The sequence below is a fragment of the Bombina bombina genome, chromosome 1, assembly GCF_027579735.1.
Source record: "Bombina bombina isolate aBomBom1 chromosome 1, aBomBom1.pri, whole genome shotgun sequence".
Taxonomy (NCBI): Eukaryota; Metazoa; Chordata; class Amphibia; order Anura; family Bombinatoridae; genus Bombina; species Bombina bombina.
The window spans coordinates 924970027-924993831 of NC_069499.1; the positions used below are offsets into that span (position 1 = coordinate 924970027).

At 41.9% G+C, this 23805-nt stretch overlaps 1 protein-coding gene across 1 annotated transcript in view; it reads left to right on the forward strand.

The window, feature by feature from the left end:
• Positions 1 to 23805, forward strand: part of SLC22A31 (solute carrier family 22 member 31) — a 125564-nt gene that overhangs the window by 89311 nt on the left and 12448 nt on the right. The window contains exons 7-8 of the mRNA XM_053694109.1: positions 11525 to 11733; positions 11826 to 11937. Of these exons, the coding sequence (XP_053550084.1) occupies positions 11525 to 11733; positions 11826 to 11937 (321 nt within the window). The remainder of the gene's footprint in view (positions 1 to 11524; positions 11734 to 11825; positions 11938 to 23805) is intronic.

Genomic DNA, 23805 nt, shown 5'->3' on the forward strand with positions numbered 1-23805 from the left:
AGGGTTTATTTTTATTTTACAGGCAACTTTGTATTTATAACTAGGTACAATAGCATTAAATAGTTATTAGCTATTTAATAGCTACCTAGTTAAAATAAATACAAATTTACCTGTAAAATAAAACCTAACCTAAGTTACAATTACACCTAACACTACACTATAATTAAATTAATTCCCTAAACTAACTACAATTAAATACAATTATCTAAATTCAAAAAAACAAACACTAAATTACACCTAATCTAATCCCCCTAATAAAATAAAAAAGCCCCCAAAATAAAAAAAAGGGCTATTTGTAATTTAGTATAGGGTAGGGCTTTCTTTTTATTTTGGGGGGCTTTTTATTTTATTAGGGGGATTAGATTAGTGTGTAATTAGTTTAAAAAATTGCATTTATTTTATTATTTTCTGTAATTTAGTGTTTGTTATTTTTTTGTACTTTAGTTTATTTAATTTAATTGTAATTAATTGTAGTTAATTTATTGAATTTATTTAATGATAGTGTAGTGTTAGGTGTAAATTTTACAGGTAAATTTGTCTTTATTTTAGCTAGGTAGTTACTAAATAGTTAATAACTATTTAATAACTATTCTACCTAGTTAAAATAAATACAAAGTTGCCTGTAAAATAAATATAAACCCTAAGCTAGATACAAATGTAACTATTAGTTATATTGTAGCTAGCTTAGGGTTTATTTTATAGGTAAGTATTTAGTTATAAATAGGAATAATTTAGTTAATTGTAGTTATTTTATTTAGATTTATTTAAATTATATTTAAGTTCGGGGGGTGTTAGGGTTAGACAGGTTTAGGGGTTAATAACTTTAATATAGCGGTGGCGACGGTGGGGGCGGAAGATTAGGGGTTAAGGCGATTAGGGGTTAATAAGTATAATATTAGGAGTGTTTAGACTCGGGGTTCATGTTAGGGTGTTAGGTGTAGACATAAATGTGTTTCCCCATAGGAATCAATGGGGCTGCGTTTTTGCAGGTGTTAGATTTTTTTTAGCCGGCTCTGCCCCATTGATTCCTATGGGGAAATCATGCACGAGCACGTTTTTCCAGCTTACCGCTACCGTAAGCAGCGCTGGTATTGAGGTGAGATGTGGAGCTAAATTCTGCTCTCCGCTCACTTTTTGTGGCACCGGTTTTTTAAAAACCCGTATTACCAGCGTTACTGTAGGTGAGCGGTAAGGAAAAACTGTGCGTTAGCACCGCACACCATTACCGTCAAAAACTCGTAATCTAGCCCTATGTGTGTTATACTTGATTTTATTATGTTTTTACCTTTTATTAATATACTTTATTTTAGCCCTAACACTTTACCTCAGGTCTCCAGTTGCAGTAACTTTTTTAGCATTGTTATTATAAGTTGCACTTGAGCACAACACATAACTCACCACTTAAATGTATTAAGTGGTAATTAAATGTAATATGAGCGATATTTTCCGAGGCAGCACTATCCAATGAATGTATAAGGTGCACTAAAGAGATATATAATTTTGACAGGTAAATAAAAACAAATCTCTATTTCTGATAGCAAAAATGCTAAAAATTTTACAGTATTTTTGGGTCCAAGCCATTAGCTTAAGTGGGAGTTTGATGCCAGGTAAAGCACAGTGTACTTATGCAATACATCTTCAGTCTGTCTCTTTTCTAAAGGCAACATGCACACATGAAAGTTCTGATTCTCTAACCTGTTTTTTTGTTGTTGTTTTTTTAACCACTTTCCCACCTGGGTGCTAAGCTGATTTTTTTTTTTTTTTTTTTTTTAATGTTTTTACATAAAACATTTTTTAACTTTTTTTCTCTTGTTAAGTGTGTTCAGTCCACGGGTCATCCATTACTTATGGGATATATTCTCCTTCCCAACAGGAAGTTGCAAGAGGATCACCCAAGCAGAGCTGCTATATAGCTCCTCCCCTCACATGTCATATCCAGTCATTCTCTTGCAACCCTCAACAAAGTAGGAAGGTCGTGAGAGGAGTGTGGAGTTTTTTTACTTAATTATTCTTCAATCAAAAGTTTATTTTAAATGGCACCGGAGTGTGCTGTTTTTCTCTCAGGCAGTATTTAGAAGAAGAATCTGCCTGCGTTTTTTATGATCTTAGCAGAAGTAACTAAGATCCACTGGCTGTTCTCGCACATTCTGAGGAGTGGGGTAACTTCAGAAAAGGGAATAGCATGCGGGGTCCCCTGCAATTGAGGTATGTGCAGTAAAATATTTTTCTAAGGAATGGAATTGACTAAGAAAATACTGCTGATACCGATGTAATGTAAGTAAACAGCCTTAAATGCAGTAGTAGCGACTGGTATCAGGCTGATGAATGTATGTGCAGTAAAGTTATTTTCTAAGGAATGGAATTTGACTGAGAAAACACTGTTAATACTGAAGTAATGTATGAGCCTTAACTGCAGTAGAAGCGACTGGTAGCAGGCTTAGCGATAACACTACATAACCTTTAAAATGTATGTTTAAAACGTTTACTGGCATGTTAATCGTTTTATGAGGTACTTTGGTGATAAATCTTATTGGGGCATGATTTTTTCCACATGGCTAACGTATATTTCTGCATAGAAATAGTTAACTGAGGTCTTCCACTGTTGTAATATGAGTGGGAGGGGCCTATTTTAGCGCTTTTTGTGCAGTAAAAATTTAGTCACAGTCTTCCTGCTTCTTCCTCCTTTGATCCAGGACGTCTCCAGAGAGCTCAGGGGTCTTCAAAATTCATTTTTGAGGGAGGTAATCAGTCACAGCAGACCTGTGTGTTTGACTGTGATAAAAACGTTAATTGTTAAATTGATTATCCGTTTTTGGTATTTAGGGGTTAAATCATCCATTTGCTAGTGGGTGCAATACTTGCTAATTTAATTCATTTACTGTGAAAATTTGGTTGCTATAACTGATTTAGTTCATTGTTATTTCAACTGTGACAGTTTTTTTTTTTTTTTTTTTTTTTGTATTCTTAAAGGCGCAGCAGTGTCTTTTATATTGCTTGTAAATTTATTGAAAGTATTTTCCAAGCTTGCTAGCCTCATTGCTAGTCTGTTTAAACATGTCTGACACAGATGAATCTGCTTGTTCACTATGTTTGAAGGCCAATGTGGAGCCCCATAGAAATATGTGTACTAAATGTATTGATGTTACTTTAAATAAAAGTCAATCTTTAGCTGTAAAGAAATTATCACCAGACAACGAGGGGGAAGTTATGCCGCCTAACTCTCCTCACGTGTCAGTACCTTCGCCTCCCGCTCAGGAGGCGCGTGATATTGTGGCGCCAAGTACTTCAGAAAGGCCCATACAAATCACTTTGCAGGGCATGGCTAATGTTATGACAGAAGTATTATCTAAATTGCCTGAATTAAGAGGCAAGCGCGATAGCTCTGGGTTAAGGACAGAGCGCGCTGATGATGTGAGAGCCATGTCCGATAGTGCGTCACAATTTCCAGAACATGAGGACGGAGAGCTTCATTCTGTGGGTGACGGATCTGATCCAGGGAGACTGGATTCAGAGATCTCTAATTTTAAATTTAAGCTTGAGAACCTCCGTGTATTGCTAGGGGAGGTATTAGCGGCTCTGAATGATTGTAACACGGTTGCAATTCCAGAGAAATTGTGTAGGCTGGATAGATACTATGCGGTGCCGGTGTGTACTGACGTTTTTCCTATACCTAAAAGGCTTACAGAGATTATTAGCAAGGAGTGGGATAGACCCGGTGTGCCCTTCTCCCCTCCTCCGATATTTAGGAAAATGTTCCCAATAGACGCCACCACATGAGACTTATGGCAGACGGTCCCTAAGGTGGAGGGAGCAGTTTCTACTTTAGCTAAGCATACCACTATTCCGGTGGACGATAGTTGTTCTTTTTCGGATCCAATGGATAAAAAATTAGAAGGTTACCTTAAGAAAATGTTTGTTCAACAAGGTTTTATCTTACAGCCCCTTGCATGCATTGCGCCTGTCACTGCTGCTGCGGCATTCTGGTTTGAGTCTCTGGAAGAGGCCATTCGCACAGCTCCATTGGATGAGATTATGGACAAGCTTAAAGCACTTAAGCTAGCTAACGCATTTGTTTCGGATGCTGTTGTACACTTAACCAAACTAACGGCTAAGAACTCCGGATTCGCCATCCAGGCGCGCAGAGCGCTATGACTTAAATCCTGGTCAGCGGACATGACTTCTAAATCTAAATTGCTTAATATTCCTTTCAAAGGGCAGACCTTATTCGGGCCCGGCTTGAAAGAAATTATTGCTGACATTACTGGAGGTAAGGGTCATACCCTTCCTCAGGACAGGGCCAAATCAAAGGCCAAACAGTCTAATTTTCGTGCCTTTCGTAACTTCAAGGCAGGAGCAGCATCAACTTCCTCCGCTCCAAAACAGGAAGGAACTGTTGCTCGTTACAGACAGGGTTGGAAAGCTAACCAGTCCTGGAACAAGGGCAAGCAGGCCAGAAAGCCTACTTCTGCCCCTAAGACAGCATGAAGAGAGGGCCCCCTATCCGGAGATGGATCTAGTGGGGGGCAGACTTTCTCTCTTCGCCCAGGCTTGGGCAAGAGATGTCCAGGATCCCTGGGCGTTGGAGATCATATCTCAGGGATATCTTCTGGACTTCAAAGCTTCTCCTCCTCAAGGGAGATTTCATCTTTCAAGGTTATCAGCAAACCAAATAAAGAAAGAGGCATTTCTACGCTGTGTACAAGACCTGACGCGGACGGAACAAGGGCAAGTATTTTACTCAAATCTGTTTGTGGTTCCCAAGAAAGAGGGAACCTTCAGACCAATTTTGGACCTAAAAATCTTAAACAAATTCCTAAGAGTTCCATCATTCAAAATGGAAACTATTCGAACCATCCTACTCATGATCCAAGAGGGTCAGTATATGACCACAGTGGACTTAAAGGATGCCTACCTTCACATACCGATTCACAAAGATCATTATCGGTACCTGAGGTTTGCCTTTCTAGACAGGCACTACCAGTTTGTAGCTCTTCCCTTCGGGTTAGCTACAGCCCCGAGAATCTTTACAAAGGTTCTGGGCTCACTTCTGGCGGTACTAAGACCGCGAGGCATAGCGGTAGCTCCGTACCTAGACGACATTCTGATACAAGCGTCAAGTTTTCAAATTGCCAAGTCTCATACAGAGATAGTTCTGGCATTTCTGAGGTCACATGGGCGGAAAGTGAACGTGGAAAAGAGTTCTCTATTGCCACTCACAAGGGTTCCCTTCCTGGGATTATAGATTCTATAGAGATGAAAATTTACCTGATGGAGTCCAGGTTGTCAAAGCTTCTAAATGCTTGCCGGGTCCTTCATTCCATTCCACGCCCGTCAGTAGCACAGTGCATGGAAGTAATCGGCTTAATGGTAGCGGCAATGGACATAGTGCCATTTGCGCGCCTGCATCTCAGACCGCTGCAATTATGCATGCTAAGTCAGTGGAATGGGGATTACTCAGATTTGTCCCCTCTACTAAATCTGGATCAAGAGACCAGAAATTCTCTTCTCTGGTGGCTTTCTCGGGTCCATCTGTCCAAAGGTATGACCTTTCGCAGGCCAGATTGGACGATTGTAACAGATGCCAGCCTTCTAGGTTGGGGCGCAGTCTGGAACTCCCTGAAGGCTCAGGGATCGTGGACTCAGGAGGAGAAACTCCTCCCAATAAATATTCTGGAATTAAGAGCAATATTCAATGCCCTTCTAGCTTGGCCTCAGTTAGCAACACTGAGGTTCATCAGATTTCAGTCGGACAACATCACGACTGTGGCTTACATCAACCATCAAGGGGGAACCAGGAGTTCCCTAGCGATGTTAGAAGTCTCAAAGATAATTCGCTGGGCAGAGTCTCACTCTTGCCACCTGTCAGCGATCTACATCCCAGGCGTGGAGAACTGGGAGGCGGACTTTCTAAGTCGCCAGACTTTTCATCCGGGGGAGTGGGAACTTCATCCGGAGGTCTTCGCTCAACTGATTCATCGTTGGGGCAAACCGGAACTGGATCTCATGGCATCTCGCCAGAACGCCAAACTTCCTTGTTACGGATCCAGGTCCAGGGACCCAGGAGCGGCGCTGATAGATGCTCTAGCAACCCCTTGGGTTTTCAACATGGCTTATGTGTTTCCACCATTTCCGCTGCTCCCTCGACTGATTGCCAAGATCAAACAGGAGAGAGCGCCAGTGATTCTGATAGCGCCTGCGTGGCCACGCAGGACCTGGTATGCAGACCTAGTGGACATGTCGTCCTGTCCACCATGGTCTCTGCCTCTGAGGCAGGACCTTCTAATTCAGGGTCCTTTCAACCATCCAAATCTAATTTCTCTGAGGCTGACTGCATGGAGATTGAACGCTTGATTCTATCAAAGCGTGGATTCTCGGAGTCGGTTATTGATACCCTAATACAGGCTCGGAAACCTGTTACCAGAAAAATTTACCATAAGATATGGCGTTAATATTTGTATTGGTGTGAATCCAAGAGTTACTCATGGAGTAAGGTGAGGATTCCTAGGATATTGTCCTTTCTACAAGAGGGTTTAGAAAAGGGCTTATCCGCTAGTTCGTTAAAGGGACAGATTTCTGCTCTGTCTATTCTTTTACACAAACGTCTGGCAGAGGTTCCAGACGTTCAGGCCTTTTGTCAGGCTTTGGCTAGGATTAAGCCTGTGTTTAAGTCTGTTGCTCCACCGTGGAGCTTAAACTTAGTTCTTAAAGTTCTTCAGGGTGTTCCGTTTGAACCCCTTCATTCCATTGATATTAAGCTGTTATCTTGGAAAGTTCTGTTTTTGATGGCTATTTCCTCGGCTCGAAGAGTCTCTGAGTTATCTGCCTTACATTGTGATTCTCCTTATCTGATTTTCCATTCAGACAAGGTAGTTCTGCGTACTAAACCTGGGTTCTTACCTAAGGTAGTTTCTAACAGGAATATCAATCAAGAGATTGTTGTTCCATCATTATGTCCTAACCCTTCTTCAAAGAAGGAACGACTTTTGCATAATCTAGACGTAGTCCGTGCCCTGAAGTTCTATTTACAGGCAACTAAGGATTTTCGTCAAACTTCTTCCCTGTTTGTCGTTTACTCTGGACAGAGGAGAGGTCAAAAAGCTTCGGTAACCTCTCTCTCCTTTTGGCTTCGTAGCATAATACGTTTAGCCTATGAGACTGCTGGACAGCAGCCTCCTGAAAAGATTACAGCTCATTCCACTAGAGCTGTGGCTTCCACCTGGGCCTTTAAGAATGAGGCCTCTGTTGAACAGATTTGCAAGGCTGCGACTTGGTCTTCACTTCATACCTTTTCAAAATTTTACAAATTTGACACTTTTGCTTCTTCGGAGGCTGTTTTTGGGAGAAAGGTTCTACAGGCAGTGGTTCCTTCTGTTTAAAGTTCCTGCCTTATCCCTCCCATCATACGTGTACTTTAGCTTTGGTATTGGTATCCCATAAGTAATGGATGACCCGTGGACTGAACACACTTAACAAGAGAAAACATAATTTATGCTTACCTGATAAATTTATTTCTCTTGTAGTGTGTTCAGTCCACGGCCCGCACTGTCTTTTTTGAGGCAGATCAAAATTTTAATTAAAACTCCAGTCACCACTGCACCCTATAGTTTCTCCTTTCTTGTCTTGTTTCGGTCGAATGACTGGATATGACATGTGAGGGGAGGAGCTATATAGCAGCTCTGCTTGGGTGATCCTCTTGCAACTTCCTGTTGGGAAGGAGAATATATCCCATAAGTAATGGATGACCCGTGGACTGAACACACTACAAGAGAAATAAATTTATCAGGTAAGCATAAATTATGTTTTTTTTTTACATATCCCCAAGACTTATACCATTGGAAAGGTTAAGCGATTACCTTTCCAACGGTAGGTCTTGGGGGTCTGTAGCTGCTTAGATGCCTGAGATACAGGCTTCTAAGCAGTATGCCCCCTTTCCCTATACTTTACATTGTCCATTTTAAATAAAGTTGCGCGGTCACATCATTGCATGTGACGTCACCGCGCAAAACGTGAAGCCCTGGCGATGCCTGTGACTTTTCACAATTTTAGTTTTCTCACTGAAGTTATTTACAAACAACTTGTGCAATCATTGCACAATTGGGTGTACATGCTTCTCCGGGATCCCCTTTGTTCAGAAAAATCAGACATATGGCTTTGCCATTGCTTTTTGCTAATTAGAAGGCCACTAAATGCTGCTGCACACCACACTTGTATTATGCCCAGCAGTGAAGGGGTTAATTAGGTAGCTTGTAGGGTTAATTTTAGCTTTAGTGTATAGATTACCCTCCCACCTGATACATCCCACACCCTGATCCCTCCCTAATCTCTCTCAAACAGCTCTCTTCCCTCCCCCACCCCACAATGGTCACCCCCATCTTAAGTACTGGCAGAAAGTGTTCCAGTACTAAAATAAAAGGCTTTTTTTTATATATTGTTTTTTATATATATTTTCTGCAGTGTAGGATCCCCCCTTACCCACCAATTTCCCTGATCCCCTCCAAACAGCTCTTTAACCCTCCCCCCTCTTCCTGTTTGCTGCCATCTTAGGTACTTGCAGCTGTCTGAAGTACCCAGTTTGCTGTAAATTATGCTAATTTAAAAAAAAAAAAGCTGCCCACCTTCAATCCCCCTCCCAGATCAACTTCCCACCGTCTTATCCCATCACTCAGTATTATAACCAGTATTTCCTCCTCCCCACTCCCTCCTTTCCCCTCCCTGCCGCTCTGTGTTTTTTTTTTCTTCCCCTAACAGTCGCACGCAATTCCCACCCACCTCCCACCCCTCTCCAGCGATGGGCCTCCCACCTGCCTCCCTCCTTACCCACCCACCCACCAACAACCCACCAACCACTGCTGCCAAATGCGGAGAGGGCCACAGAGTGGCTCTCTCTGCATCGGTAACTCTGCCCGTCTATTTCTGCACTGCCCCACTCGTGGAGCGTGCAGAAATAGCACGATCTTGCTAGTTTTAGCGAGATCGCAGTAGATAGAGGCCCAGGACAGTAGCATTGTACACGGTACTACGCTGGTCCTTAAAGGGACACTATACACCAGTTTTCATATAACTGCATGTAATAGACACCACTATAAAGAATAATATGCACAGATACTGAAATAAAAATCCAGTATAAAACAGTTTAAAAACTTACTTACTTCCAGTTCATTTAAAAGGTTACTGGAATGCCCACTGCAAGTGGGAGATAGCAGACAATCCCCCTTCCTTTGCATATGAAAAGACTCTTTACACAAACAGAAGCAGGCTGTCGTATTCTCCTAATACTTTGGGGCTTGGTTAGAAATCTGAAAATCAGAGCTCTTTTTTTAAAAAAAATAAGCAAAACTATCCATTTAAAAAAAACAACAAAACTATGGCCTATATAAATGGATCATCTACAAAACATTTATGCAAAGAAAATCTAGTGTATAATGTCCCTTTAAGGGCATAACGACCAGATATCCTGTTAGCGAGGCCTGAGGACAAGTTTGCAAACTCTGGGTCTATGGATAGCGCAGATCTCCTAAATCCCTTACATAATAGGCTTTTATGGGGGCGCACAGTAAAATTCATGTCGGATATCGCTTGGATGCTAAGCTTAGAGTGCACTAAACCAATGGTACACAGTGGAGTTCTTCATGTTCTGTGCTATACTATTAATAATAATGGTTTACTTCAGGTCTTAACAAATTTTACAGCTTTATTTCAGATTGCGCTTAAAGGGACATACTACTTATATGTTAAATCGCTTGAAACTGATGCAGTATAACTGTAAAAAGCTGACAGGAAAATATCACCTGAGCATCTCTATGTAAAAAAGGAAGATATTATACCTCACAATTTCCTCAGCTCACCAGAGCAAATGCTGTGTAAAAAGTTATCTTTCAGTTACTGCCCAGGCCCAGCTGCGGGTTAAAAAAAAAAAAAAGGAATGAAGGAAGAAAGAAAATAACAGCAGTCAATCAGCATCAGCAGTGCTGAAGTCATGAACACTTTTACTGTGATCTCATGACATTTCATAGTAAAGTTCCTTAAACTGAATAGTGAAATAACATGAGGCACTCTCCCTTGCGAATCCCGGGACAGGCATACTGATTAACTGCTTAAAACCTTTACAATGGGGTGTGATTACTTAGGACATTTTGATGCAAAATATCTTTCTTTTTTTTACATAGAGATGTTAAGGTTATATTTTCTAGTCAGCTCTTTACAGCTATGCTGCATCACTTTCATGTGTTTCAACATTTGGGTATCATGTCCCTTTAAGCACAACACTTATAATCTATGAAAACTAGTTTTAAATGGTTGCAATGATATGCAGCAGTTTAAAATATATATTGTACTGCTGGTGAGGAAGTGGAACATGATATTCTCTGGGTGTGTTTAGGGTTTTCTAGCTGGCCATTTCAAAGCTGGTGAAATGGACTCATAGACTTCTATAACATTTAGATGATATTAGTGAAATGCAGATAACTTAAATATATCTAATTTTGTGTATTTTTTAAAGTGGTACCAGGTGCCCTTAAAAAAGTCAGAAAGCAACTGTTAAAGGGACACTCAAGTCAAAATTAAACTTTCATTATTCAGATAGCGCATGCAATTTTAAACAACTTTCCAATTTACTTCCATTAACAAAATGTGCAGTCTTTTTATATTTAAACCTTTTGAGTTACCAGCTCCTACTGAGCATGTGCAAGAATTCACAGAATAAGCGTGTATGCATTTGTGATTGGCTGATGTCTGTCACATGGTATGTGTATGCATTTGTGAATGGCTGTCACATGGTACAGGGGGAGTGGAAATAAGACATAACTTTTAAAATTGTCAGAAAAAAAGTCTACTAATTTGAAGTTCAGACTACGTTCTATTGCATTGTCTTGTTATCGTGCATTTGTTGATTATGCAAATCTACAGTGTTGACTGGTCCTTTAAGTTGATGTAATGGGCAAAGCTCACAACTCACAGGTCATGAAAGGTCACACCCCTTATCCTTATAAAAGTCACAGCAACCTGTGAAGTGAGGTCTGGTGAATATGATTTAAATAACACACTTTTTAATTTAGCACTCAGATTAAGTGATAATGGAGCATTAAACCTGATCACTTCCATTTACCTTATAAAAAGACATGGAGAGCATGCAGTTTTTATTTTTAGTCTATTATCAAATTTGCTTCCTTCTCTTGGTATCCTTTGTTAAAGCAATACTGTACTACTGGGAGGTAGCTAAATACATCAGGTAAGACAATGACAAGAGTTGCTGCCACCAATCAGCAGCTAGTGCCCCATAGTACAGGGATGCTCCTGAGCCTACCTAGGTATGCTTTTTGCTAAAGGATACCAAGAGAACAAAGCAAATTAGATAATAGAAGTGAATTGTAAAGTTGTTTAAAATTACATGCTCTATCTGAATTATTAAAGTTTGTTCTCTTTACTGTATGCTCTTTTTATTTGTGGCCCCTATCATACTTATTGTACTCCTTTAAGGCTTTCTCATTCAGACTGTCCCCCTAACAGATCACGTTTGCCTTTACAGGTTCATCGGCTCTGGGATCCGTCCGTGCTTTGCTAGGAACCTGCAAGTGTTTGGCCCCACAGCAAGCTATTTCCTGCACGCTGGGACTGAGATCATTGCCTGCATACTGCTCTGCATCACTGCTGCCAGCTGGGGGCGCCGTGCAGTGCTTCTCACATGCACCATCCTCACTGGATTCTGCTCCCTTCTGCTCCTGGCGCTGACCCAATGTATGGCCATGGAGATTATCCTTATATTCTTAATTTGTACTTTTTCATATTGTTTTATCTAACCTGACTTCTATATATTTCCTCACTCTCAGATCTCTTTTCTGGAGCTTCCATAGCTATCTCAGTGATTGGCTCCCTATCGTCACATGCCGTGGTCATGCTGAGTGTTTTCTACGCCAGTGAGGTGCTACCCACAGTGCTCAGGTGAGGACAGTTTAATTTTTTGTTACTCAGACTTAAAATAAGTATCCAGGAGAAAATTTTGTCTTATTCTTTCCTTTTAATAAAGCTGGGTTAAAGAGAACATTATATATATATATATATATATATATATATATATATATATATATATATATATATATATATATATATATATATATAATTAAAGGGATATGAAACAAAAAAAATATTTTATGATTCACAAAGATTGTCATTTTAAACAACTTTCTAAATTACTTCTATTATCCAATTTGTTTTGTTTTCTTGCTATACTTTGTTGAAAAGAATATCAACGCACTACCGAGAGCTAGCTGCTGATTGGTAGCTGCACGTGTATGCCTCTGTCCATTGGCTTACTTGATGTGATCAGCTAGCTCCCAGTAGTGCATTGCTTCCCCTTCAGCAAACAATGCCAAGAGAACAAAGCAAAATTAATAGAAGAAAATGGGAAAAGTGTTTAAAATTGTTTGCTCTATCTGGATCAGAAAAGAAAAAATGTGGGTTTCATGTCCCTTTTAAGCATTGTGTTGCAAAATATCTGCATATAAAATAATTTAAAACTTATATTGTAATTCAAATTTGAATTGTTTTGCAATTCAGGGACATAACTTTTTGAAGGATGTTAATCTCCTTAGATGTGGCTAGTTAGGAACAGATACAAATAAGCCTCTTAATTGGTCAAGCAATCCCCGTAGAATGTTGCAGAGTGAATGCTTTACATACACCATGTTACACCCTTTCTCTTGTTAAGTGTATCCAGTCCACGGATCATCCATTACTTGTGGGATATTCTCCTTCCTAACAGGAAGTTGCAAGAGGATCACCCACAGCAGAGCTGCTATATAGCTCCTCCCCTCACTGCCATATCCAGTCATTCTCTTGCAACTCTCAACTAAGATGGAGGTCGTAAGAGGACTGTGGTGTTTTATACTTAGTTTATTTCTTCAATCAAAAGTTTGTTATTTTTAAATGGTACCGGAGTGTACTGTTTATCTCAGGCAATATTTGGAAGAAGAATCTGCCTGCGTTTTCTATGATCTTAGCAGAAGTAACTAAGATCCTTTGCTGTTCTCACATATTCTGAGGAGTGAGGTAACTTCAGAGGGGGAATAGCGTGCAGGTTTTCCTGCAATAAGGTATGTGCAGTTAAAATATTTTTCTAGGGATGGAATTTGCTAGAAAATGCTGCTGATACCGAAGTAATGTAAGTAAAGCCTTAAATGCAGTGATAGCGACTGGTATCAGGCTTATTAATAGAGATACATACTCTTATAAAAGTGTATTTTAAAACGTTTGCTGGCATGTTTAATCGTTTTTTATATATGTTTGGTGATAAAACTTATTGGGGCCTAGTTTTTTTCCACATGGCTGGCTTGAATTTTGCCTAGAAACAGTTCCTGGAGGCTTTCCACTGTTGTAATATGAGTGGGAGGGGCCTATTTTAGTGCTTTTTTTGCGTAGAAAAATTACAGACACAGACATCCAGCTTCTTCCTGCATGTTCCAGGACTTCTCTGAAGGGCTCAAAAGGCTTCACAAGTCGTATTGAGGGAGGTAAAAAGCCACAGTAGAGCTGTGGCAGTGGTTGTGACTGTTTGTTTAAAAAACGTTTTTGTCATTTGTTATTCCGTTTTTGGTATTAAGGGGTTAATCATCCATTTGCAAGTGGGTGCAATGCTCTGCTAACTTGTTACATACACTGTAAAAATTTCGTTAGTGTAACTGCCTTTTTTCACTGTTATTTCATATTTGGACAAAATTTGTGTTTCTTAAAGGTGCAGTAACGTTTTTTATATTGCTTGTAAACTTGTTTTAAGTGTTTTCCAAGCTTGCTAGTCTCATTGCTAGTCTGTTTAAGCATGTCTGATACAGAGGAACCTACTTGTTCATTATGTTTGAAAGCCATGGTGGAGCCCCATAGGAGAATGTGTACTAAATGTATTGATTTCACCTTAAACAGTAAAGATCAGTCTTTATCTATAAAAGAATTATCACCAGAGGGTTCTGTCGAGGGGGAAGTTATGCCGACTAACTCTCCCCACGTGTCAGACCCTTCGCCTGCCGCTCAGGGGACGCACGCTAATATGGCGCCAATTACATCAGGGACGCCCATAGCGATTACCTTGCAGGACATGGCTGCAATCATGAATAATACCCTGTCAGAGGTATTATCTAGATTGCCTGAATTAAGAGGCAAGCGCGATAGCTCTGGGGTTAGGAGAGATACAGAGCGCGCAAATGCTGTAAGAGCCATGTCTGATACTGCGTCACAGTATGCAGAACATGAGGACGGAGAGCTTCATTCTGTGGGAGACATCTCTGACTCGGGGAAACCTGATTCAGAGATTTCTAATTTTAAATTTAAGCTTGAGAACCTCCGTGTATTGCTTGGGGAGGTATTAGCTGCTCTGAATGACTGTAACACAGTTGCAATTCCAGAGAAATTGTGTAGGCTGGATAGATACTATGCGGTGCCGGTGTGTACTGACGTTTTTCCTATACCTAAAAGGCTTACAGAAATTATTAGCAAGGAGTGGGATAGACCCGGTGTGCCTTTTTCCCCACCTCCTATATTTAGAAAAATGTTTCCAATAGATGCCACTACACAGGACTTATGGCAGACGGTCCCTAAGGTGGAAGGAGCAGTTTCTACTTTAGAAAAGCGTACCACTATCCCGGTTGAGGACAGTTGTGCTTTTTCAGATCCAATGGATAAAAAATTAGAGGGTTACCTTAAGAAAATGTTTATTCAACAAGGTTTTATATTTGCAGCCCCTTGCATGCATTGCGCCTGTCACTGCTGCGGCGGCATTCTGGTTTGAGGCCCTGGAAGAGTCCATCCATACAGCTCCATTGGAGGAAATTATTGACAAGCTTAGAACGCTTAAGCTAGCTAACTCATTTGTTTCTGATGCCATTGTTCATTTGACTAAACTAACGGCTAAGAATTCTGGATTCGCCATCCAGGCGCGTAGGGCGCTATGGCTTAAATCCTGGTCAGCTGACGTGACTTCAAAGTATAAATTACTCAACATTCCTTTCAAGGGGCAGACCTTATTCGGGCCTGGCTTGAAGGAAATTATTGCTGACATTACTGGAGGCAAGGGTCATACCCTTCCTCAGGACAGGGCCAAATCAAAGGCCAAACAGTCTAATTTTCGTGCCTTTCGAAATTTCAAGGCAGGAGCAGCATCAACTTCCTCCGCTTCAAAACAAGAGGGAACTGTTGCTCATTCCAGACAGGCCTGGAAACCTAACCAGTCCTGGAAAAAGGGCAAGCAGGCCAGAAAACCTGCTGCTGCCCCCAAGACAGCATGAAGGAACGTCCCCCTATCCGGAAACGGATCTAGTGGGGGGCAGACTTTCTCTCTTCACCCAGGCGTGGGCAAGAGATGTTCAGGATCCCTGGGCGTTGGAGATCATATCTCAGGGATATCTTCTGGACTTCAAAGCTTCTCCTCCACAAGGGAGATTTCATCTTTCAAGGTTATCAGCAAACCAGATAAAGAAAGAGGCATTCCTAAGCTGTGTGCAAGACCTCCTAGTAATGGGAGTGATCCATCCAGTTATCCAGACGGAACAGGGACAGGGGTTTTATTCAAATCTGTTTGTGGTTCCCAAGAAAGAGGGAACCTTCAGCCCAATTTTTGGATCTAAAGATCTTAAACAAATTCCTCAGAGTTCCATCATTCAAAATGGAAACTATTCGGACCATCTTACCCATGATCCAAGAGGGTCAGTACATGACCACAGTGGACTTAAAGGATGCCTACCTTCACATACCGATTCACAAAGATCATCATCGGTTCCTAAGGTTTGCCTTTCTAGACAGGCATTACCAATTTGTAGCTCTTCCCTTCGGGTTGGCCACAGCCCCGAGAATCTTTACAAAGGTTCTGGGCTCACTTCTGGTGGTTCTAAGACCGCGAGGCATAGCGGTGGCTCCGTATCTAGACGACATCCTGATACAGGCGTCAAGCTTTCAAATTGCCAAGTCTCATACAGAGATAGTTCTGGCATTTCTGAGGTCGCATGGGTGCAAAGTGAATGTGGAAAGAGTTCTCTATCCCCACTCACAAGAGTCACCTTCTTAGGGACTCTTATAGATTCTGTAGAGATGAAAATTTACCTGACGGAGTCCAGGTTATCAAAACTTCTAAATGCTTGCCGTGTCCTTCATTCCATTCCACGTCCATCAGTGGCTCAGTGCATGGCAGTGGCGTCACTAGGGTTGGTGTCACCCGGTGCGATAAGTTATGGTGTCACCCCCCCCCCCCCCCAGAAAGCAGATACACACAAAAACACAGGCACACACATACAAACACTCAGACACACTTAAAAACATACTCAGATGCACACACAAACACTCGGAAATACACTCAGACACACACACACACAAAAACTCAGACACACACTTACAAAATATGTAAACTGCACTGCATTAATTATGAAGCTGCTCCCTGGCTCAGCAGAGCATCAAATGAAAGATAAACAGAGCACTCTAAAATAAATCACTAAAGAAAAGGTTTAGGCACAAACTATGAAAATTCTGCTCTCTGACTCTGTTCCAAGCCTGTCAGTGCACAGCCCCGGGCCGCGTGCCTACCGCTTCTTATGGCCAATCACCTCTGCACTCTGCCCACCCCCAGACCCCCGCCCGCCCTCTTACCTGTTCAGCGTGCACTTAGTGTACCGTAACCGCAATGGTCTGGTGGGCATCATACGTGGCTCCTTCACTTTAAAGACAGTGTCAAACAGTCATGCGGTCAGGTGCCAGGCATCCCCTCATGATTTGCCAGTTCCCGTTTAGAGAGACAGCACAGCAGTGAGTGACTCCACTGCTCCACATGTCACTGAGCAGTGAGCACAGATAGGCAGGCAGGTTTAGGCTAGCAGCGCAACTTTGCAAGCCCCACGGCATGCCCACAACATTCATAGCGAAATTGGGCAGGGGAGAAGCAAAGTACAAACAAGCAAAAGCAGCCGGGAAAACTATTTGTTGAAATTGCAGCACTGGCAAAAAAAATTGTGTGTCTACAACTTCCCCAGTCCCACCAATTTTCACAAATGCCAGCCCCTCTAATAAAAAAAAAATCTATGCATCTCAACATTGTATTTCTTTGATTTTCAATAAAATTAAAAAAATATATATATTTTTTTTTTTGGTGTCACCCCCTGGAGGGTGTCACCCGGGTGTGGCCCGCACCCCCCTAGTGATGCCACTGGTGCATGGAAGTAATCGGCTTAATGGTAGCGGCAATGGACATAGTGCCATTTGCGCGCCTGCATCTCAGACCGCTTCAATTATGCATGCTAAGTCAGTGGAATGGGGATTACTCAGATTTGTCCCCTCTACTAAATCTGGATCAAGAGACCAGAGATTCTCTTCTCTGGTGGCTATCTCGGGTCCATCTGTCCAAGGGTATGACCTTTCGCAGGCCAGATTGGACGATTGTAACAACAGATGCCAGCCTTCTAGGTTGGGGCGCAGTCTGGAACTCCCTGAAGGCTTAGGGATCGTGGACTCAGGAGGAGAAACTCCTCCCAATAAATATTCTGGAGTTAAGAGCAATAGTCAATGCTCTTCTAGCTTGGCCTCAGTTAGCAACCCTGAGGTTCATCAGATTTCAGTCGGACAACATCACGACTGTGGCTTACATCAACCATCAAGGGGGAACCAGGAGTTCCCTAGCGATGTTAGAAGTCTCAAAGATAATTCGATGGGCAGAGTCTCACTCTTGCCATCTGTCAGCGATCCACATCCCAGGCGTAGAGAACTGGGAGGCGGATTTTCTAAGTCGTCAGACTTTTCATCCGGGGGAGTGGGAACTCCATCCGGAGGTGTTTGCTCAACTGATCCATCGTTGGGGCAAACCAGAACTGGATCTCATGGCGTCTCGTCAGAACGCCAAGCTTCCTTGTTACGGATCCAGGTCCAGGGACCCGGGAGCGATGCTGATAGATGCTCTAGCAGCAACTTGGTTCTTCAACCTGGCTTATGTGTTTCCACCGTTTCCTCTGCTCCCTCGACTGATTGCCAAAATCAAGCAGGAGAGACCATCGGTGATTCTGATAGCGCCTGCGTGGCCACACAGGACCTGGTATGCAGACCTAGTGGACATGTCATCCTTTCCACCATGGACTCTGCCTCTGAGGCAGGACCTTCTAATACAAGGTCCTTTCAATCATCCAAATCTAATTTCTCTGAGACTGACTGCATGGAGATTGAACGCTTGATCCTATCAAGGCGTGGCTTCTCCGAGTCAGTCATTGATACTTTAATACAGGCACGAAAGCCTGTCACCAGGAAAATCTACCATAAGATATGGCGTAAATATCTTTATTGGTGTGAATCCAAGAATTACTCATGGAGTAAGGTTAGCATTCCTAGGATATTGTCCTTTCTCCAAGAGGGTTTGGACAAAGGATTATCAGCTAGTTCTTTAAAAGGACAGATTTCTGCTCTGTCTATTCTTTTGCACAAGCGTCTGGCAGAGGTTCCAGACGTCCAGGCATTTTGTCAGGCTTTGGTTAGAATTAAGCCTGTGTTTAAAACTGTTGCTCCCCCGTGGAGCTTAAACTTGGTTCTTAAAGTTCTTCAAGGAGTTCCATTTGAACCACTTCATTCCATTGATATTAAACTTTTATCTTGGAAAGTTCTGTTTTTGATGGCTATTTCCTCGGCTCGAAGAGTCTCTGAGCTATCTGCCTTACAATCTGATTCTCCTTATCTGATTTGTCATGCAGATAAGGTAGTTCTGCGTACCAAACCTGGGTTTTTACCTAAGGTGGTTTCTAACAAAAATATCAATCAAGAGATTGTTGTTCCATCATTGTGTCCTAATCCTTCTTCAAAGAAGGAACGTCTCTTACATAATCTGGACGTAGTCCGTGCCTTGAAGTTTTACTTACAAGCTGCTAAAGATTTTCGCCAAACATTTTCCCTGTTTGTCGTTTACTCTGGACAGAGGAGAGGTCAAAAAGCTTTGGCAACCTCTCTTTCCTTTTGGCTTCGGAGCATAATTCGCTTAGCCTATGAGACTGCTGGACAGCAGCCCCCTGAAAGGATTACAGCTCATTCTACTAGAGCTGTGGCTTCCACCTGGGCCTTTAAAAATGAGGCCTCTGTTGAACAGATTTGCAAGGCTGCGACTTGGTCTTCGCTTCACACCTTTTCAAAATGTTACAAATTTGATACTTTTGCTTCTTCGTAGGCTGTTTTTGGGAGAAAGGTCCTTCAGGCAGTGGTTCCTTCCGTTTAATCCTGCCTTGTCCCTCCCATCATCCGTGTACTTTAGCTTTGGTATTGGTATCCCACAAGTAATGGATGATCCATGGACTGGATACACTTAACAAGAGAAAACATAATTTATGCTTACCTGATAAATTTATTTCTCTTGTAGTGTATCCAGTCCACGGCCCGCCCTGTCCTTTTAAGGCAGGTCTAAATTTTAATTAAACTACAGTCACCACTGCACCCTATGGTTTCTCCTTTCTCGTCTTGTTTCGGTCGAATGACTGGATATGGCAGTGAGGGGAGGAGCTATATAGCAGCTCTGCTGTGGGTGATCCTCTTGCAACTTCCTGTTGGGAAGGAGAATATCCCATAAGTAATGGATGATCCGTGGACTGGATACACTACAAGAGAAATAAATTTATCAGGTAAGCATAAATTATGTTTTTTTTGGGTGTCAATGGGAAAAAACATTTTATGATTACATTGCAAAGAAAGCAAGCAAAATAAATAATTATAGTACACGACAAAGTTTTTTCCTACACATAATTACAAATGTTATGCTGAAACAAACCAAAGTGTATGCAGCAAAAAATTATATGTTATGTCCATTTAGCAGACAATGTCCATACGGCTGATGAAATCTGTAATTAGATTGACAGCTAACAATAAACCACACAAGAGAGAAGAGATACAGACTAGAGTAAACCAAGTGGATCTCTACTCACACTTTCATGAGCTATGAGATCTCCAAGGTAAGGATTAAAATGTATTAAAACAAAAAAGGACAATGATACAGACTATAATCACAAGGTTAAATACTAAGCATATATTCACCAATCAAGTCTAGTAACAAGCCTCAAGAATGGTGAACATTGTCTGCTAAATTGGACCTAATATATCCTTATTTCTTTCCTAAGACATGGAGAGTCCACAACGTCATTCCAATTACTAGTGGGATATTCACTCCTGGCCAGCAGGAGGAGGCAAAGAGCACCCCAGCAAAGCTGTTAAGTGTCACTTTCCTTACCCATAACCCCCAGTCATTATTTTTGCCTCTGTTAATGGAGGAGGTGCGAAGTTGGTGTCTAAAGATATATATTCCTTTTATGGGTGCTTTTCCCTGCAAGCAAGGATTGGGGTTTAGCTGTGTCCACGTCAATCTCTTGAGTAAGAGTAGTGGTGGCTTTTAAGCAGTTTGAAAGTGGTGAAGTTGTCCTTGCTTGGTTTTCTAACCTAATTGCTACCCTGGTTATAGAAAGCCAGAGTTGGTTACTGTTCTTTTTTTTTTCTACAGGTCTCTGATAGGAGTAAGTGTCCTTTCACGTCTTGTGAGCTGTCTTCCTGCCGGACAGCTGGATTTGCAGGTAAGTGCTTTTGTCTTTTCAGTTTTTATTTCAGCATAGTTAATTGGGACCTAATCAATCCTTTGTTAAGGATTTATTGGGGCAGCGTGCAGGCACTTTGGTATGTGAGGGAGACTATGGGGTTAACTTTTCCCTTATGTATCATGGGATGTTTCCTCAGGCTGAAGGCTGTTTTTGTTCACTTATTTTATTGCTTAAAGTGGGAAGCACTATGGAGGCGTTTTTAAACTGTTTTAACAAATATTGGATAGTAACCGTTAGCTCAGAGAATTTGCTACAAGTTACTATTGCGCGCTTTCAGTTTGTTGCACAGTTTTCATGTGTGCTGCTGACGTGACAGCCCACTCTTCCGCTTGTACGCTGAGCAGAGCATTGTCATTCTCTGTGAGTTCTCTTCTGTGACGACTGTGAGAGACCTAGTTGGAGCTGTTCATTTATTTTATCTCTGCTTCTAGCGGTTATGGTAGGGCACCTCAGTCTAACTGAGGTGTATCAGTGTATTTTTTGTTTTCCTCTTTTAGTGCATACTTACTGTTATTGTGCCCTGAGGGATTCCAGTTCCTTCTTAAAGTGACAGTAAAAAAAAATTGTCTTCATTTACTTTTGGGGTACTATCTTAGCTATGGGCACTGAACAGGAGTCTGTTTCATTTGATAAATGTTTACTATGTTTATAGGCCCAAATTGTTTTACCTATGCAATTTTGCTCCTCATGTTTAGCTAGGACCCTAAAACAATAAATTACTGCCTTCTGAGCCTATTGTCTCTCAGGACAATGCTTTTCAGGATATGCCACAGCTTTCTCCTCAAACGTCCCAAGCCTCAATGGCATCACATACAGTGCCCTGCAGTTCCTCTCAGCCTCCTGGGGGCGTGTATTTGGCAATAGATTATGCTGCTCAGATATCTTCTGCTGTGTCTGCGGCTTTATCTGCTTTTCCCATGACGGGTAAGCGCAAGAGGAACCCAAAGCATTTTTCTGATAATAAGGTGTCTGTTCCATCTTCTTCTGCGATGGTTGATCTCCCCCACAAGTCGGATGAGGAGCATACCTCGGTTGCTTCTGAGGGTGAGATCTCAGATTCTGACAGTATAAATCCTTTGACTGATTCTGAAGAAGTAAACTTCAGATTTAAACTTGAACATCTTTGTTTACTTCTAAAGGAGGTTCTGGCTACTTTGGACGACTCCGATTCCTCTGTCACTGTCAACCCTAAAAAATCTAGTAAGCTTAATAAATACTTTGATGTTCCTTCCTCTGTAAAAAAGTGTTTCCTGTTCCAGACCGTGTGTCGGAGATCATAGCACAGGAATGGAATAAGCCAGGGATTCCGTTTTCCCCCTCTCCTGTTTTAAAAAGATGTTTCCTGTTGCTGACTCCATTCGGTACTCATGGCGCACTGTGCCTAAAGTGGAAAGAGCTATTTCTACTCTGGCCAAGAGAACCATGATTCCTATAGAGGATAGCTGTTCTTTTAAGGATCCCATGGACAAAAAGCTGGAGGCTTATTTAAAGAAAATGTATGTTTATCAAGGATTACAATGGCAACCTGCTGTTTGTAGTCCTACGGTAGCAAGCGCAACATCTTATTGGTATGATGCTTTGAGGTCAAAATTATCAAGCTCCGAATGGAGCCTGAAGGCTCGCCGGAAACATAAGTTATGAAGCAGCGGTCTAAAGACCGCTGCTCCATAACTACGCCTGCTCTGAAGCGGAGGACAGAAATCAACCCGATCGAATATGATCAGGTTGATTGACACCCCCTGCTAGCAGCCGATTGGCCGGAAATCTGCAGGGGGCGGTATTGCACAAGCAGTTCACAAGAACTGCTGGTGCAATCATAAATGGTGACAGCGTATACTGCTGTTGGTATTTATCGATGTGGACATGATATGCTACATCGTATCATGTCTGCTCGCACTATGATAATATATATAGACCCTTATGTCTGTTTGTCTGAACTGATTTTAGAGGAGACTTTGTTAGAGGAGATCCAAGATAGGATCAAGGCTCTCAAGCTGGCCAATTCCTTTATCTCTGATGACAACATGCAAGTCATTAGACTAGGAGCCAAGATGTCTGGCTTCACTGCTCTAGCTCGCAGGGCTCTGTGGCTAAAATCTTGGCCAGCTGATGTTATCTCCAAGTCCAAGCTCCTATCGTTACCTTACAAGGGTAAGACCCTCTTTGGTCTTGGTCTGGCGGAGAGCATTTCTGAAATTACGGGTGGAAAGGGGTCTTTTCTACCAGAAGACAAGAAGAATAGACCTAAGGGGCGTCAAAATTCTAATTTTTATTCCTTTCGTAACTTCAAAGGTCAAAAGTTTTCCTCTTCCAAGCCGAAGCAGTCCAAGTCCTCTTGGAGATCCAATCAGACCTGGAATAAGGGGAAGCTATCATAGAAGCCTTCATCTGAGACTAAGTCAGCATGAAGGGTCCGCCCCCGGTCCGGTATTGGATCAAGTCTTTGATACGCGATGTCCCAGACCCTTGGGCTGTGGACATAGTGTCTCAGCATTACAAAATAGACTTCATTTGAGACTAAGTCAGCATGAAGGGTCCTTCCCCAGTCTGGTATTGGATCAAGTCTTGGATATGCGATGTCCCAGACCCTTGGGCTGTGGATATAGTATCTCAGTGTTACAAAATAGACTTCAAGACTTGTCCTCCCAGGGGCATATTCCTCCTCTCAAGATTATCTGTAGATCAGGTAAAATGGGAGGCATTCTTAAACTGCGTTCAGGATCTTTTCTCCCTGGGAATGATTGTTCCAGTAAGGGAACAGGGTCTAAGATTCTATTCAAAACTGTTTATGGTTCCAAAAAAAGAGGGAACTTTTCGACCCATTTTAGACCTAAAATGTCTCAACAAATTTCTCAGGGTATCGTCCTTCAAAATGGAAACCATTCGTTCCATTCTTCCTTTGGTCCAAGAGGGTCAGTTCATGACGACCATAGACCTGAAGGATGCGTATCTTCATGTTTCCATTCATAGGGATCATTACCAGTTCCTGAGATCCACTTTTGTAGACAAGCACTTTTAATTTGTTGCTCTTCCGTTTGGCCTTGCCACAGCTCCCAGAATTTTCACAAAGGTTCTGGGGGCTCTCTTGGCAGTTGTCAGGTCTCAGGGAATTGCGGTGGCGCCTTACCTGGATGACATCTTGATTCAAGCGTCCTCTTTTCAACTAGCAAAGTCTCATACAGAGATCTTGTTGTCTTGTTCTCCCTCCCTGTTCATTCCGTATCCTCTA